This window comes from Penicillium canescens (assembly GCF_028828765.1).
Source record: "Penicillium canescens strain IBT 15451 chromosome Unknown utg000011l_segment0_segment0, whole genome shotgun sequence".
Classification (NCBI taxonomy): domain Eukaryota; kingdom Fungi; phylum Ascomycota; class Eurotiomycetes; order Eurotiales; family Aspergillaceae; genus Penicillium; species Penicillium canescens.
Genome location: NW_026703973.1, coordinates 2,677,466 through 2,695,946, shown reverse-complemented (window position 1 = coordinate 2,695,946; position 18,481 = coordinate 2,677,466). Strand labels below are relative to the sequence as shown.

Here is an 18,481-nt window from a genome sequence, read left to right as displayed (position 1 = left end):
TTTCTCCAAATGTTTCTACCCTAGGCCGGCTTATGCTTTGAAAATCCTCTATCCGGTGAGCTGATATTCCCTGGGAAGGGTCTGGCAGAAGGGATTGATAGCCGATGTGCCTGGGAAAGTAATGCTGCATGGGCACCGAGTTTGGGGAGGAAAGAGAGTTCGTCGGAGCATAGGGATTGCTTTGGTCCAGGCCTGAAGGGAATATAGATGTTGAAAGGGCAGCAGACTGAGGGCCAGTGAAGGAACACTGGTGAGTATAATGTGCTGTGTCGTTATCGGTTGCACCAGGATCCGGAGACACAAAATGTGCAATTCCTTGGGTTGGACCACTAAGTAGAGGAGAGTCCTGGGATGGTGGCTGTGTTCTAGGCTCTTGGCTAGCTGGAGAGCCCCTAACGCAGATCTGACTTTGAATAATTGCAACTTCCAAGTCGTCGGGCAGATTGTCTCGCGAGATCGAAACCCTTGTATTCATGTCTGCAAATAATCAGGCTAAGCTCCACATGTGATTGCGCATACATACCGAGAAGACCGTCTAGTAATTTTTCTTCCTTCTCTCGGACGTAGTATAGTTCATCCAGTAGATTTACCCGATCGGTTGGAGAAATCTGCCGCCGGATAGTCTCATCTGCCGCTCTCAGTCTCCGCGCTGTGATTCCGTGGCTAGCGCGTAGTTCGCAAAGGATATGGACGAGAAGTTCGATTCGCTCTGATGAAATACTTCAGTCTTGTCGCAGCATGGAGAGAGGCTAGAGTACTTACCAACTTTATGGAGATGATCTGGTTCTCGATGCCTCACCTCTGACGGCCACCATGGCGGCTTGGTCTCATCGGGACTCCACTGCTTTGTTATGCCCGACACAGTCTTTCGTCCATTGTAAGGATATTTGACTTGTTTGCGCGGTTCGACAAGTCTGACATACACCTTTGCAAGGATTCTGCAATTGGTCTGCTGTAAATTATCGAAAACCTTTTCGTAGTACCGACGAAGAAGACTTGCGTTGCCAAGCGATACCATGATATTCTTTGAAGTTAACACAACCTCTTCATTCTGTAATGTAGCTTTGTGCTGCAAAAGCTCACTTTCCCTGATAGACCGGTGGACTAGCTCTCCTGGCCACATGACTGGTAGTACATGAGGTGTTGGTGCTATGCGTCCGTCGACGTGAGCCTGGGTCGGTGAAAGACCCGTGCATTGGGTGGTATAGGTTTGACTGGTTCGGGAAGAGGGTTGGGTACTTGGTAGCCCATGAGGTGGCGTTGCTTGTGCGCCTAAGTCAGTTTCTTCGGGTTAGACCAGCGGATGGATTGTACGAAAAGGTGGCACCAACATTGAAGCTTGGCGCGATTGTCTTCGGATCTCGCGACCGCTTGCAGAAACTCATTTGTGACTCTTGGGGACAGGATGCGCTCGCGACTGTCGGAGATGGAAGGAGAGGCTTCATGGCGCAAGTTGCCTGCTTGGTCAATAAAAATGAGTGCAAAATGTGAAAAGCCCCTCTCATCTCGGTCGTGAATCGACAGGGATGCTATCGAAGGCTATATTAGCCGGGTTTCTTGAGGAATAGTGGCCTGTGAAAGACAAATAGCGCTATGCAGCCCCTCATGAATCGCCGCCCTAGCCTCTTCGACGTATACTCTGGACGGGGAGGGCTCACTAGCCGTCGAAATAAGCGAAAAAGGAGGGAGGCTTACAATCAACGATTGTCACATCTGAAGAATTAGTAACCAGCGACATTCGGACGGTTGATTAAGTGAGGAAGACCCGTAATGGCCGGGGCTTTTGTTGGAAAAGCAGATACAGGTATTTATAGAGTCGATCCCTGCATCCCTGCTGCTGCAGATCTAGGTGTCATGGAACAAAGTTAGTCAACAAAGCCGAAGTCTAGGGCATAGCGGCACTTATAACTGGTACCCTAACTTCGGCCAGCGCCCCAATCCTGAGGTATGCGTCTGTCAGAATTGCTCCTCACATACCCATGTTGAGAGGTTCATGCGCCGAACCATTGCCTTGGCACATGCCTTGAATTTCGGACTTTTGGCTTGAAGCGATAGAATGTACCAGTAGAAATATCGTGTGAGCCTCACCCGTATGAAATGGTCTCCTGCTCAATCGGGGCGGTAATATGCACTAGTTTCTCAAAATGATTTGTCGTGGGCTGGAAGCAAGGCAGCGCTTAGCGTCCTCCGAACGTTTTCGAACTTCGGAAGACTGGGAATGTAGATCACCCAGTTCCCTGGGCCCCCCACATGCATTGTAAGACTTCCGTGGAGAGAGTCTATCACATTTGAGCTTTGTACATTTGAGATAAATATGATAACCTCACAGGTTATCATTTGACTATCATATCTCGTCCACTGCAAGCTGGAATCGCCCATTTTCTCCTCACCAAGTATTTGCCACAGAGAGACACCCCTGAATTCAAAGCTTTGGCCGAAAGTCCCGACCACTCAAGATGCGTAGCGAGACATAAGTACATAGCGCAACCCTAATACGAAAGAAGAACGGTCACTGCGCGGGCTTCCCCTCACTTATGGTGAAATTTCCTGCTACATTTGTATTATTTCGAGCGCTGATGTAGTGACTCGCTGTACTTTAATCTACACAAGGCGGCTTACTAGGCAAATTTATTTCAACTAGTCTGGGTTCTGAGTTCGGCTAAGCAGCCGTTCGAACAGAAAGGTGAGACCCATAAGGGTGGAAGAAAAGATAGAGCCCCAAGATGCTGGGCTTTATTACAACACATAATATTTGCGCCTATGGATAGATCATTTCATCCTAGAGGCGAAAGCTAAATACAAGAATTTCAAATGCTGAATACACATTAGCAGTAGGCGTAAAAGCGTGGTTGAGCCCACGAGACTGGCGATACAGGTGTCCTTGGTGGTGAATAGCTGGGCTTTGCAGCTTGACCCGGCGGGGTAATCACGCGTTTTACAGGCCAAGCAGAGATGCATGCACGGGGGCAAGTCCCTCTTTCTTGCTTCCGATTATCTGACAGTATGCCTGTTCAGGGATTAGTGTCCAGGCTCATCATTTAGTCCATAATTGCACGGGAGGCGACTTACCCAACCATCATCAAGGATTTGAGTGATGAGAACATTTTGGCCCTCGCAAAGGCTCAATTGGCTCTCGTTTCGGGATTCATAGTTCATTTGAACTTGATATACATCCTTCCGGAACAGGCTTATGCTGGACAACTTGGGTCTGAGGTCCTGATACACGTTATTTGTCGGCTGCTTAGGCCCCGATCTCGTTGATGTAGTAGACACCCTGCTAACGGTGCAAGAACTTCCATTGAAGTCACTCAACTGATCCACCTTTTCATCGGTTGTGGAGAGGACTTCACTCAGACAGAGAGGTTCCAAGCATTGTTGCAATGGAAGCACTGCTGGTGTAGGTTCTTGGATGCATTTGCAAACGGAGTGAGACCCGTCTGTGACGAGGATTGGGCTGTGGAGGAGGCCGGAGAAAATCGTTTCAGCACTGCTGTTGATAGTTGCTGACCAAACATCACTTGTCCGTGATTCACGGGGTCGCGGATGAGCCTTTGGGGGTTCTCGCTGCCTGAGTATGCCGGAAAGGGCGTAAAACATGGCCACACTGGTCCTTTTGGCTTGCAAAATCAAGTCTTTCAGAAGCCGGCGATCGAAGCCTCTGTAGCTTGTATGTGGATGCGCATTGCGAGATTTCTGGTTTTCCTTGGATTCTTCCGTCCACCAATTCATAGGCCATGTTCCAATATCGCCGCTGTGTTCTTTGCGCGCTGATCTGATGACTGTCTCGAAGGATGCAGCACCTCTGCTCTTCATCCTCGACAGTAATGTCTTGAGTTGCCCGCTATTTAGACTGGAAGTATCCAATGACGGTTTGTCTTGATTGTGAAACCTTAGAAGAATTGCTTCCCTCTTCTTTTTCTGCTTGCGCAGCCAGATGAGAACACAAACTGCGATCAGAAAAGTAACTGCCAGCACGCTGAGTATAGCATAGATGTGTGATTTGTCTGGTTTGTCCGATTTTTCTAATTTGTCCAATCTTTCTGCGTTGACTGGAATCGGTAGAAGAGTCGCTGATATTTCTGGCATCCCTGCATCTTCACTTGCGGTCGGAACGACAGTGGGATGACTTGCTCTGCTGAATGTAGTCTCCTGGATGGAAGGCAGAGCGACGATGGCAGACTGGGCAGTGGCTAGTGCCAATGGAACTTCGGGAAGACCTTTCAAAAGTGAAGGTGTTTTGGTCGCTGCCTTCGTTTGTGTGTCCAATTGAAGAGCAACGGTGTTCGGTACAATAGGTTGATTCTGTCCACCGGCATATCTCATTGGATGATAGAGGCCGTCATCCGGCAGTGCAGTTCTTGTGGAAGGCTGGTAAACACCGTCCTCCGGCAGTACGGTTTTGGTGGAAGGCTGGTAAACGCCATTGTTAAGGATTGTAGATGAAGCTGACCCTGGTTGTGTGCTGTGCAAAGTATCATTCCAAACCATAGTGGTGGTGGTTTGCAATAAAATGATTGAAAGCTGCAGGCTTAGGGAATAGATCACAAATGATTTACTCGAACACAAATACCCCTGCCCCGCAATTAAAAAGGAAAAGTAAGAAAAATAGGAAAAGGGAAACAAAACAAAAACAAAAACAACAATGGAAACAAAAGCAGTGTCTCTGTACATAGAAACCCGTTTCTACAGGGCTGTGACATTTCTTTTTCATGTTACATCGGGGGAACTTGATTGTTTACGGGTTTGAGAATGCCAGTGAGCTGCTTGAAGATCCTATGCTTAGATGATAGCTTTGTTTGGAATGGTAGTATCAACAATACCCAACAATTTCGGAATCCTGTGCGTATGCGCTGATTCATTGGAGATATACATCTAGTGCCGAGTATGTGAGATTCGGTACAGAAACAAGCGACCAAGTACGATATATCAGCTTTTATGCAGGGCAATGCTCGGTCTATATATTATTATTATCTCACAGCCAACTTCCATTATTGTTCTCCCCTCAATGTATATCTACTTTCCCCGCTAGCCATAATCTGTGTATTTAGCCAAGTCTCAATCTTTTCACATGGACATGGTTGACATGTCCAATGGTGCGATGGTCGTGGCCAACATGTCGCTATAGCTTTTCAGGGCTAACTTGAATGCCAACGTTGTGACAGAAGCTAATTTAGGATTCGATAGGTTGGTATCTGACATCAACCCATGGCCGAGGCACTCGGATACCCCAACATTCCACTTTCCAAGACAATGGCGGCAGCCACGTGGAGTCCTGGTGGGCGGCTCTTGGCCCGACGAATCGGATTAGAGATTCGGGAATGGCTCAATACGAGGCTGAACCCCGATTAAAATTATGCGGAAGAGAAATCTGACACTCCCTAGCTTTCGGTAAGGGGCAAACTTTTATCAAGGGCGTATCGTCCGAACTAGCCCAGCAGCTTCTATATCCAGATCGGGCATTGAATCCCGATAAGGTTTAATAATAAATCATACACTCATTTTGTGAAAACAGTGATGCAGCCAAGGGTCAAGCAAAATTAATTGTCAATTCTATTTATCCGTTTCTAAGTAGTGGTGACGATGCACCCGAAGCGTAGGCTGTGAATCAACTGTAATCGACGCTCAATTATCTGTACGACCATTTCCGTAACGCCAATAATGTGTATACTATCCAACTGGACCAAATCCTCATAGAAAGATGATGGAACGACGCATTCTTTTGAACCATTGAGACAAACGTTTGGGCTCTGGTTTTGGACTACGCCGCTCAATGCTATCCAGGTCATCAAGATCAATCGGTCCATTGAGGACTTGTGGCAAGGCTTCAAGAGTTGGACTTGGCAATCGAATATTGGAGTGGGAGGACATCGGGCTCGAAGACGAAGACACCGTCGAGACGCTCACATGGGCTTCCGAACTTGACGTTGTGGACCAATCGCTGTTTCGATGGAATGGATGGCTTGTCGCAGGATTTAGCATTGTTTGCCCCTGGCTGGCATAGGCTTCGAGGTCTGTAGTGTCCAAGCTGAAAGTGTCGATTGAAATCGACGAGGATGCTCTCTGCCGATAGAATACCCAACTTTCTCGAACTCGGGACTGCTAAAAAGGAAATCGTCAGTGAGCCGTCAATCACGCCAAGCACTTCTGGTTTGTGGCGCACTTTGAAACGAATGAGAGGACTTCTCCGTAGTCGCCGACGAAGCACTTTTTTCGCGGCTATGGCCAGACGGGATGATAATGGACGACTCATCAGGCTGGTTTCTCGTATGTGCGCTCAAAATGAAGCATTACTGGGACAACCGCAGCTCAGACATACTAGGATCGATTTATACCTTAGTTTCCCTACAGGTCCAGCAGATAGGTCTTTGTGCATACTGGAATTTCCATAGCCTCTGCTTCGTCTTCAAGGATCGACAAACTAGAATTCCAGAAGTACGATGAATGCTACATTTTCAAAAGCTCTTGAAATTAGTGCTTCGAGTCCCATGGTTTTAAATGAAAGCCTTTCTAATGGGGACCATGCGCCAATCTTGTCATCGCCCACAAAGTTGAAGCAGTCAAAGTAACAGGTGTGAGTGGACGTACAAATTTCAAGGTCCAAGTCAGCAAGTGAACTTGAGATAGGAACCACCCACGCATGCTCAAACGACCACAAAATCGGGAGAGGGCACAACAATCAACGTAAATTATTTTATTACTGGGGAACGCACACGGCCTTCCATACAATCGTACGTAACGTCATGGCCACTAGTAGAGAGCTCCAAGCTTGTAAGACAGTTCCAAACCTGAATCAAAACACTTGGATCAAGACTCTTTGAGGTGATCCTACCTCCCTCTGGTTTCTTCTTACATAGGAAATGTGACATGCCCCTTACATGTCTTTTTCAGTTTCTCCTACTCAGCTCGAGAGTCTCAGCCGAATCTATATATTTTTTACCTAAATAGGTATCCAAACGGTTCTGTCGTTTTCAACTGAGCGTAAGAATAACGCTCTGTCTATGGGCTGTGACGAAATGTTAGGAATTTTCTAGAGAGGTCCATCTTCCTTCAGTCTATTGCACTCAGAATCAGTTTTCCTCGCACCGTCTAAACTCACAGAGAACATGAATATATATTCCCTTCTCATTTCACATTTAGACAATGATTCGTAGACACCATGATATCTCGTAAGCCCAAATGGGCATAAGCACCAATAGCTGGGCCAGAGTAGTATCCTTTGTCTTGCGTCCACCAGTTACCATACCGAGGAAATTTACTTTTATGGTGTCAAATGGCCAAGCCGTAACAATGCTATGGCATAAATTGGTAACATATTTCATCAAAATTGCGCGTCCGTGTTGCACCAGTATATAAACCATGATATATCCCGCACAGTCCTTGGAAAAATATACCACTTGTCTTTTCCTAGGTATTCTTAAGGAGACAGTCAAATCTGCATAATCCGGTACACTATTGGTGCTGTGTTAGTTTCAATGCTCTGTTGAACATTACATGACTCAATAGTCATGTCTTGTTGTCCTATTGTGCGGCGAAACAAATAGCAGCAATAGTGAACTGCATTGTGCAGATTTGGTGACTTCGCCTAATACCGACTAGAACATATATAATGGGGGTTTCGATGAGCGAGGAGTGTGGTACTCGGTCAATACACATGCATACATCTGTCTATTTAAATAATTATTCATGTCAACTAGTTTAAGTCAATTGCCACATTGAATATTACTTAAGACCGGTAGAATGACTAGTCGTGGGCGACACGCCACCAAAAGTTACAAAGACAGATTGATGAGAGTAAATCCATAATTGACTATAGAAGCTCGCGCCAATTGTGCCGTTGGCAAGACGATGAGCACGGGGTATAAACAATCACAGTGGATAGCTCAAGACGAGATAATGCCTGAGAAGAATTCCAATTAGGCATCAGTAAAGCGCCTCGCGGACTTTGGCAATTCTGACAATGAGTGACCAATTCGCACAGTGCTCATGCTGATCCTTTCCTTATCAAGAGCAACATACACAGTACCTCATAAGGCGAGCCATGAAAACTCTAATGACATGACTCAGGTTCAATGCGATGATAAAAGGGGGTGGAAAAATCATCCCTTCGTTACCTGATTGATTGGGCCTGGATCCGGCCAATCTGAAAACCTCGTGGCGCTTGCCAAGCTTACTTCTTATGGCTGCCCACCTGCGCCCCACACCCCCCCCCCATTTTGTTTATTGAAATGGTAACAAAGCCGCATCCGATGAATAGCGGGTGTGGAAAGTTTATCCACAACTCCCCATCGAACAGATGTTTTCGTCCTCTCCTCCATGCAACAGAGGCTCCGTGTGGTCTATGGCGATATTTTTAATCAAAAGGGAACATACCGGTTATAGATAAGCTATAATACTCTTATGTCTCGGTCGACTTTTGGAGGAAAGGGGTGGTAGGAAGTCTATATTGACAAAACAACTATTAGTGTAATGCATCCATCGACTCCCTTTGGGGCAAAAGGTTCAAGGTACGAGTGTGTCCTTGTTGCGAAAGAAAGCGGGTCAAATTACGGCGGCCTATAGCTGTCAGGTGTCACATAACTGGCCCCCTAGCCGGGTCTGATCTGACATATCATTTCAACTGTATGTCTCCATGCTTGCCTCATACAACAAGTGTCTCGAGCATCCTTACGGCATTAAAAGTACGAATGTGCTCGGATACCAGCCAGAAGTTGGTATTAAGGAATCTGCGCTGAAATTATAATTATTTTGATTTTGTGGCTTGGCTGTGCCATTAACATAGTGAATAGCCTCGTAGTTCATGATTCTCCGAGGGTTCAGCAAAGGCACCGTTACATCATGCTATATAGGGAACTTAATTAGCTATGTAGCAGTGGACTGCGAGACATGATGAAATGGAGATCAGCAATTTATGGCCGTCCTTAGGGGTAGGCAGGGAAAACAGAGCCAATTTACTTGGAGATATACCTGCTGTATCAACAACATAGTTATCTCTTACGACCGTAAAAGAACCTCTCGAAATATATCCCGGCCAGATCCCTTTCCTGAATCCAGTTGGCTGCGTAAACTAACATAAATCAACATTTTGACAGCATGGAAATCGTCGAGACTGGAATGCTTGGTGCTCGGGTGCGGAGGTCAAAATCATATCGAAGCTAATAATGAAATCCCAGCATATGTGCGAATCAACATAGTGCCACCTCAACAATTCTTAGATCTACATAAATGTCGTTTGTAGTCTCATTCGCACCCCATCCTTTCACGGTGTTTGTTCTACCACAGCTATTCTTGCGTGGAACTTCCCGACTCAATAGAGACGTGGACATTTCAATGGCACTGAGACAATATTCCTTGCTCCAGAAAGGCAGAAAGAGTACTAATCGTCGACGGGTACCTTGCTATCAAACTCAGCACTTGTGATGACCTCCTTGACCTTAGTTGGGAGTTGGCCGTGAGCATTGGGTCACATCGAGAATTTATCAACCAACAGTATGACCTAATTCAATTAGATGATAGTTTGAAGGGACCTACGGCAGCATGTAGGATGAAGACATCCTGTGCTCAGAAATACCTGTTTTTTGGTACATTCACTAATGTGAAATGCAGAAGCACTTTTGATACGACCCCTTAGGACAGCTGAAGGGTTGAAGCTTTTGAATTTGATCCTTTGAAATGAGACTACGAATGAGACTACGCATTGGAACAATAGCAGAGCCTGTTCAAAAAAGTTACAAAAAGGTAGACAATCACGTCTCTCACTCAATCATCACACACAGCTTCATTCCCCCTCAAGGAATCACAAGAAACATTCATATTTCCATCAGTACAATACATCAAATCTTTTAAAATGAAGGCCTCCATCATCTCAATCATTTCCCTTGCTGTTGCTGTTGCGGCCTTGCCGCCAGCAGAGAAAACCTTCAAGAAGAGTGGTCCCACGTCAATCGCCAAGAATGGGGGACCAATGCCAGGAAGGAAAGGTTTATTGCTGTTCTCCCGAGAAGAACTTTGAGGACAAGGGACTCCTTACCCTTCTCTCTGGATTCAATCTTCTTGGATTCGATGCCAAGTGCGCCCCCGTTACAGTGCTCGGAAACTTCCAAGTCGCTCTTCTTGGTTAGTAGCATCTCCTGATTCATTGATGACTGCTAACGTCTGTAAAAAGGCACTAACGAAAACGAAAACGGAAACGTTGACTGCAAGCACACTCTTGCTTGCTGCACTGGCGCCGACGTAAGTCACTTTGTTTCAATCTTTATCACAGTCGCCTGTCTAACCACTCAAATTCTAGTACCGCCCTCTTGGCATGTAACTTGGGCATCACACCGTGTTGTTAGGGGGAAGACCCATAGGAATATTTTCATGGGCTTCAACACCATCAAAAGAAGGAATTATTCGCTTTTCCTTGCCCTTGGCCATCTGTCAAGTTCGACTGCCAGCTTTTATGGATCATATCCACCCAGTTTGTGGTAGAATGACTGTAAACAAGGCAGAGGGATTTCTTCCTGATGTGTCTAGTCACTTGGCAAAGCTTTGGATTATGTGTTTGCTTTTTGTAATTCTTTCCTTGATTTGTTGATTGGTTTAACAACAATCGTCCACTCTTTTGGCATTTACTTAGGTATCTTAGAAAGCTTCAATGATAACTTTATATTCTGGAACACCTTCATATATTCATTAATAGATGGACTTAGTTTTGACTCATCTATAGGCTTCACGACGCTCAAGCCGCTCTCACCCTAAACTCACAGGGTGGCACCGAACCCACTACTAGCCGCGTATACACCATACACCGGTATGTTATAATGATGTCCTGTAGCGAATTATAAGCAATAAACAATGACCTAGACGTAGAACTGGTTCCTATGAAAACCTCTTCAATACTAAACCTAGTACATACGACCACAGGGTGTGGAGAACAGGGCTTCCCGTCCGCTCAGCCGTACTTAAGCCACACGCCGGTAAGTTAGTAGTTAGGTGGGTGACCACTAGCGAATCCTTACTGTTGTATGTTTTTGTCTTTTGTTTTCTTCTTTCCTTTTTTAAAAATGCCTTTTCTGCTCGTCAGTTCCTTACTATGTCGAAATTTCCAAAAAAGTGAGATACTATGCATGTCAGAGCAATTCCAAATATTTAGGAGCCAATAGGAATGAATACAGGCACTAAACTTGACGCTTTGGCCGGACCAAACAGTTTAACATCCATACTGTAATTTCATATCCGCATAGTGTTAAAAGGATAATATCAAGATCAGTGGAATTCGACAGCTTTTATTCGGCATTGCAATCATAAGTTAGTGTCGTGATATATATATGTGCAGGATCATGCTGGCAACTTTTGTAACGGCTGTCACGCATCGCCTGATAGATAAGTTGTCTCGCATGCCTATTTCATCTACTGTGTACATTTAAATCCTCTATAGTTAGCCTGAGTCATAGCCTAGCCGCAATCACTTCCTTGTTAGCTGCTAGTACGTAATAACGCCACACTACTAGTTTGGGTAGTGGGGATTGAGAATGGAGTTAGAGCGCTCTGATAAAGTGAGTTACACACAGCTAGTCTACCCCCACTTACGTGCTATAGCAGTTGAAAGCCTGAGGGTGGTGTTATATATGAAATTATGAGTGCGGAAACGGTGGTTACACAAGAAGTGGTCTTAACCTAGCCATGAACTACTGCATAAATCCCTGCATTTGGAATCATTTCCCCTTGAATCTTGCATTTCTTTTCCGTAAAGAAATGCACATGGATGTAAGAGATAGCTACACGAGAGACGGTCTTACTTTGGCTGGTGCCATGCCATGTCATGCAAATCTCCGTCTACTGCAAGTCAGCATATGAAGGAAAATAGACGACCGCGTGAAAGGCTATCATTTCCTAAGTGAGTCCTTTCTGCATTATTGTAGTAGCTCTGCATATCTAGAAAAAGAGGAAACCGGAGTATCTCGGTGTCTTATACGACAGCTCGGCTCTAGCATGCCGACTGCAAATACTTCATGTGGGTTCCACGAATCTCAAGACTGTGGTATAAAGAGCCTAGGTAGTTCTTCTTTAGTTTTTAGTCCAAACATCTTCATATCCAGGTCAGCCATTATATGCAGAGAACCCCTCTCCGTTCAACCATGTCCCGCCCTTCGTGGATTGGATTGTCGACCACTTACGCTATAACGCATCGCTTCATCCTGGCGCCAACATGGATTAGGAGACATTCTTAATGTTGTCTTCCTTTATAATGGTCAAGGAAGCCCGGCCAATTTGATTGAAAGAAGTGGTGCACAAGGGGTATAACCACACAATCAAACGGTAACATTCGAGGAATGTAGGCCCATGATATGTGAAACGGTATTTAACAAGTCTATCCATGACTCGTGGTACAGGATTCGCGGAATTGGAAGACTTAGTCCTTTCAATTCGCATGTACCTATCGGACTTACTGCAATCGGCGCGTCAAGGGGGTCAGATTGATATACGTTTCACTCTACATTCGCTATAGGGATACTGCACAATCTAAAATGGTGATATTAAGACAATCTCAAGTTCGATTCCGATTCCAGTATTCGATATCGGCAAAAGTCCACTCTTAAACTGGACCAGTCACCAATGGCCTCCATATGTAATGCCAATTTAATCATAATGCATCTCAATCTCAGTATTCCATCTAGTTTACAGCCGTAGCAGGGGCGATAATAGTGTCCAAATACGTCTTGCGGTGAGGGTTCCCATCAACCTCAGCACCACGGTTGAGCGGCGTCCACTTGGGCTCATCCTGGAAGAGACGCATAGCCCTGACATACTAGATATAGAGTCAGTCCCAGGCTACAGATATATCCCTCCACTCCTTATGCTTAATGCAAGATCCGGCAAACTTACATTCTGCTCATTCGTTGTGAAGCGATGGTAAATCCCAGCAGGAAGAATAATCATATCATCCTTGACGAGACAGATACGAATCCACTCATCATCTTGTCCGCGCACATCAAAGTATCCCTCTCCATCAGTGATGTATCGGATCTCCTCATCCTCGTGCAAATGCTCTGCAAAGAACATCTTCACTTTGTCCTCGTAGACGTCACCCATGGCCTCGGGTGAGACGCAGACCTGGTCGCGGTTGCGGTAGCCGCGCTCCTGCGCGATCGTGTCCACATCTGCGATCGTCGGGCAGTGCTTGTATATCACGCCTAGTGAGGCGAGCTTTTCTTCTGAGACGGCGCGGCCGGAGTCATGGGGTTCGCGCTGGTCGCCCTGTTGGTCGCTTGGTTAGCTTCTGGTTTGGGTAGATGGGGTGGGCTGCAGGTGGGGATGATTGAAAAGTCGGAGTGTTAAGTTGGCGCGTACGTACCGGGACATTGTCATACCAGTATGCCTTCATGGTGCCGTCTTGCGATTGAGGTCGACTTGCAAGTGTACAGACGAGGGACAAGAAATCAGAAAGTCAAGAGCTGAACATCATCAGCCCCGCAATTGGCCGATGGCGCAAGCGATTATGTCATCCATGTCACCGCCTTCGGGCTTAACGGCCATAAAGTCTGGACACGTGACTGGCGATAATTTTCCTTATCGATCATCTCAAAGTTCGTCTTTGTTGACCATTTGCTCATCATTTCAATTCGCCATGGCTATGGCTTTTCGAGCTCGCTCAGCGGCGCTGATGCGTCGGGGCCGCTTCCACTCATTCGGGGGTCGGAGTCGCGGTCTGGCAACTGTTACAGATAATACGCAGTACGTGTTTTCCCCTGGTTATTGCATTGGGGCTTGATTCTGACTAGCTTCTTACAGACCGTACGACGTCGTTGTCATTGGAGGTGGCCATGCCGGTTCTGAGGCATGCGCTGCTGCTGCTCGGTCTGGTGCGCGCACCGCGTTGGTCACACCCTCCCTCTCGAACATTGGCGTCTGCTCGTGCAATCCCAGTTTCGGTGGAATTGGCAAAGGAACGATGATTCGAGAGGTGGATGCGATGGACGGTGTCGCTGGTCGCATTATCGATAAGGCTGGTGTCATGTTTCGCGTCTTGAACCGCTCTAAGGGTCCCGCTGTTTGGGGCCCGCGTGCGCAGATTGACCGTGATCTCTACAAGCGGTACATGTCGGAGGAGTTGGCTGGAACAAAGAATCTGAACATTGTCGAGGGAAAGGTGGCCGATATTGTGGTTTCAACCGAAGGAGTTGAGAATACCCCCGGTGCTCAGGGCAAGATTGTTGGTGTGCGATTGGAGTCTGGAGAGGTCATTCCCACTGGCCGTGTGGTCATCACAACGGGCACATTCTTGGGCGGTGAAATTCATATTGGAATGGATGTGTTCCCCTCCGGGCGCATGGGCGAAGCTCCCACATACGGCCTGAGCAAGTCTCTCCGCGACGCTGGCTTCCAACTGGGTCGCTTGAAGACCGGGACGCCGCCTCGACTGGATGGTAAGACAATTGATTACCGCGGCCTCGAAGTGCAAAAGGGTGACTCGCCACCTCATCCATTCTCATATTTGAACAAAACTGTCGACGTGGGCGACGAGGGCCAGCTTACTTGCTGGATGACACATACAAACGAGGCGGTTCACGATATCATCCGCGCCAACCTGGACAAATCCATTCATATCAGGGAGACAGTTCGCGGACCTCGCTACTGCCCTTCGCTGGAATCAAAGATCATTCGATTCAAGGACAAAACCCAACACCAAATTTGGCTTGAGCCTGAGGGATTCGCACCCAACGATGTCATTTACCCGAATGGTATCTCAATGACCGTGCCCGCGGATGCACAATATGCAATGCTTCGCGCCGTCCGCGGTCTCGAGAACGTAACCATGCTCCAGCCAGGCTACGGAGTCGAATACGACTACATCGACCCACGCAACCTCCGGCCAACCCTGGAGACAAAACTGATCAGTGGTCTCTATTTGGCTGGACAGATTAACGGCACAACCGGCTACGAAGAAGCAGCCGGACAAGGCATCATCGCCGGCATGAACGCTGGCCTGGAAGCACAAAGCCGAAACCCCCTAACCCTCACCCGATCAGACGGCTTCATCGGCATCATGATCGACGACCTCATCACAAAGGGCGTGTCCGAACCATACCGGATGTTCACAACGAGAAGTGAATACCGTATCTCAACACGCTCCGACAACGCAGACCTGCGCCTGACGCGCATGGCCCGCGACGCAGGTGTCGTCTCCGACAAGCGCTGGAGCCACTTCTCGGATACAGAAGCGCAGATCCAGGAACTACAAACCCTCCTCGCTAATACAAAGCTTTCATCTTCCGCGTGGTCTCGCAAGGGTTTCAAGGTCCGGGATGATACCTCCATCCGCTCAGGACTTGATCTCCTGGTCCTCGACAACATTGACATCGACTCTCTAATCCCAATCATGGAGTCTGCTTCCGGAACGACGTACACTGCCGCCTCATTCGCACCGGAGATTCGCACCCGCGTCGCCATCGAAGGCCGATATGCGCCTTACCTGAAGCGCCAGGAGAAGATGGCCATGCGCTTCCAGAAGGATGAGAACTTACTTCTGGCCCCTGATCTGGATTACAGTCAGGTTACCGGCATTAGCAATGAGGAGCGACAGGTGCTTGAACGCGTGCGTCCTGTTAGTGTTGGTATGGCGAAGCGCATTGAGGGCGTTACGCCTGTTGGTGCGCTGAGGTTGCTGATGCATGTGAGAAAGAACCGTGGTTTTGTCAAGGAAATGGATGGCGAAGACTCTGCTGTTGCTGATGTGCTTGCCTCGTCGCCATAGCTTGACTTGCTGGGATTGACTCCTTGATTGATTCATTTATGACATACTGGCATAGCGGGAGCGATTGGCGCATTACATATAACTGTACAATAGGCATGCTTGTACTTGTATACTACTCAATTTCTCTGACGGAAATATTTATTTGATTTCATTAAGTAAACTACAAGCCTCAATACTATACATGATACTCGGTGTCCTATTAGTCGAAGAAAGCATCAATATAATTCAACTAAACCAACGACTCCCCATAGAACAACCCCAAAACAAGCCCTAAACGCGAGATCCAGATCAGAGGATCATCAAAACGAACCTTCTCTAACCAACCATAACACACTAAACTAAATTAGAAAGATAAAAAAAATGCACCAAAAAGAAAACAAAACCAAACTCCCGAAAGCCAAGAAACCCAGCAAGCCCACCTACCATAAAGAAAAACATTCCAACGCCTCACTTCCCCAGAACCAAGACATGCGAGACGGAAAAGCAACGAAACGCCATGCCAGCCATGTACACGTACCCAAGCCCACGTCAAGCCCACCCCCAAGCCCCGATCATACCGCCAATCTGGAAACTGGAATCCACGCAAGGGGTGACTGTCGATCTCTACCCCTCCTACTGTAGGGATAGACAGGGATACTTGGGTAGCCAGGATAGGAAATGAGATTTTAGGACGTTGCCTGTATGTACCTGTACATGTACCTGTATAAGTTACGGGGATTGACAGTGCTGTCTGTATCTTATATGTCAGGTTTCTATTGGCGGATTCTATAGATCAGCATATTTCATATGCCTATCTTCATGGTCATTTGTTATCTTTGCATTCTGTATCTGTATACCGTATGCAGAGAAGCGACGCTGGCCACATCTATCATATATGAGCTCAATCATACCTCGCATCTCACACTGCCTACGTCAACACCAACATGGATATTAGTATATGACATGACATGTTTTATCATGATGACACTCCCAATCGAGAGAAGTGCATACACTCTGTTCTCCCAGCCTATCAGTGCCACATCGAAAACGAAATAGTGGAGAGAACAAGAGTGCGAGAAAGAGGTGGCATGCATAAGCCCACCGTTAAGAGCGATCTGATCTCATCTCGACGGCAGACAAACGGGCGAATCACAGTGCGAGTCTACTATTGCACTTGAACCGTTATTGGAATAGGCTGCATGTTTAGAAGTTCATTGTACATTGCCAGCTGATCTTGTGAGGTATACGAATCCCGAGGGAACGGGTGGGGGTCTACTAGTACTTAGTTGTCAGATCTGCTGGGTCAAGTTGATGTATCGATTTTTCTGTGTGTTGCTTGCCGCACTGGCTGCAAGTTTTGGACGCTAAGCGCTGTACATCATCTCTTTCATCGTGCTAGCTTGTTCAATCCATATGCATGAATGCATGCATGGACGGATATGGGGTAGAGGGCTTACAGCGTCGCTTGAGCGGTTAAGCGGGCGTCGGATGTAAGGGGGTTCTTCGTCCTTGCTTTTGGCGCGCTTCTTGGGTTTGGAGATTGTCGTAGGACGTGAGTTGGTAGTAGGTGTTGGTTGGTACTCGAGGATACTGGCGCAAGGAATTGTTTACTATTGATCTTGATGTTGGTACATGTAGTATGTTATCATTCTTACGCTATCGAAGCGTATAGATCATATCAAAGATTTCTGCCTACTGTAGATGCAGGAATGTGATGCTGCAAAGACGTCGGTTCAAACTGTGAAGGACCGAGGAATATCGTCACCCACCATGCGCCAGACGCAGCTACTCAGACATGTACATGTAGCCTATACGTTGTAACATGCAGTATACCTGCACAATTCTGCATTATGAGATCAGAGGAATTGCCTGATGCACCAATCAGAGCCTCGCAGCGCGCTCATCACTACCATGCAGGTTAGCAGATAGCATGGTAAGGGGCGATGCGTTCATATGAAGAAATGCGTGGCAAGGGAGGGGTTGCATGTACACAGAGTATATCGGCAAAGATATCGAATTTTCATTTCTAGAATGATATCAATGAGGATTACATTAAGACAACACGTTGTGCCGGCCGAGCAGACCGAGTACAACGCATACATACAGTAGTACAAGTGGACACAAAGAATAGTATTGTACAATCAGCATCCAACAATAGCATTGTGTACTCACTGATGCCCCCCCCCTTCTACTGTATACTATACTCCGTACACGTACATGCAATCTTGACGCATAAAGTGGCGGCTGGTGCTAGTGTCACTAGTTATTGGCAGACCAGGCCAGTCCAGTCTCACCTCCAAGCCACACCCCACAAACCGGGCAGTCGGGCACTCGGGCAAACCGTCTACAATGTGTTCAATATGCAGGAGCAGTCTAGCGCTGCGCTAGACTAGCGAGCGGCGAGGCAGTAAACCCTTCCTAGCTGTAGGTACAGTAGTGCACAGGCACTCTTTTTGCCATCCCTGGTTTTGGGGCAGATCAAATCAAAGAACAAACTATGGGATGATCTACATTCTTTGTTTTTGTGGTGTTGGACATGGAGATTATCTTGGTGTTTGGTTAGTTTCGGTTTTATTAATATTAACTTGGAGGCACTGTATGTGGGACAAAAGGTATTAGTTCATTTTCTGTTCTATTCGATTATTATTCCTCCAGAGTACTATTGTGTCCTTTAATCAACCCACATATAATGAGAATATCGATGTGGCACCTTCGTAGTACCTGCCAGAATCCAACCTGTCAAAAAAAGTCACAGAGTCAGACACG

General features: G+C 46.9%; 5 protein-coding genes across 5 annotated transcripts; 2 read left to right on the top strand and 3 right to left on the bottom strand.

The window, feature by feature from the left end:
- Positions 1–392: 392 nt before the first annotated feature.
- Positions 393–1,527, bottom strand: N7446_013745 (DUF2841 domain-containing protein; the record flags this gene model as incomplete). The annotated part of the gene is made up of 3 exons (XM_058522485.1): positions 393–720; positions 759–1,272; positions 1,332–1,527. Coding segments are annotated over 3 exons (1,038 nt in total), but the record flags the coding sequence as incomplete, so codon positions are not given.
- Positions 1,528–2,935: 1,408 nt separating this feature from the next.
- Positions 2,936–4,488, bottom strand: N7446_013744 (SH3 domain-containing protein; the record flags this gene model as incomplete). The annotated part of the gene is made up of 2 exons (XM_058522484.1): positions 2,936–3,007; positions 3,070–4,488. 2 exons carry the CDS (start codon positions 4,486–4,488, stop codon positions 2,936–2,938), a joined length of 1,491 nt encoding a protein of 496 aa, XP_058365961.1.
- A 5,462-nt stretch (positions 4,489–9,950) lies between these two features.
- On the top strand, positions 9,951–10,309 carry N7446_013743 (uncharacterized protein; the record flags this gene model as incomplete). Its single annotated transcript, XM_058522483.1, has 3 exons — positions 9,951–10,113; positions 10,163–10,230; positions 10,289–10,309. 3 exons carry the CDS (start codon positions 9,951–9,953, stop codon positions 10,307–10,309), a joined length of 252 nt encoding a protein of 83 aa, XP_058365960.1.
- Positions 10,310–12,655: 2,346 nt separating this feature from the next.
- Positions 12,656–13,366, bottom strand: N7446_013742 (acireductone dioxygenase (Ni2+-requiring); the record flags this gene model as incomplete). The annotated part of the gene is made up of 3 exons (XM_058522482.1): positions 12,656–12,790; positions 12,868–13,239; positions 13,337–13,366. 3 exons carry the CDS (start codon positions 13,364–13,366, stop codon positions 12,656–12,658), a joined length of 537 nt encoding a protein of 178 aa, XP_058365959.1.
- Positions 13,367–13,609: 243 nt separating this feature from the next.
- Positions 13,610–15,736, top strand: N7446_013741 (tRNA modification protein MTO1; the record flags this gene model as incomplete). Its single annotated transcript, XM_058522481.1, has 2 exons — positions 13,610–13,716; positions 13,774–15,736. The coding sequence occupies 2 exons, from the start codon at positions 13,610–13,612 to the stop codon at positions 15,734–15,736; spliced, it is 2,070 nt and encodes a 689-aa protein (XP_058365958.1).
- Between the last annotated feature and the right edge of the window lie 2,745 nt (positions 15,737–18,481).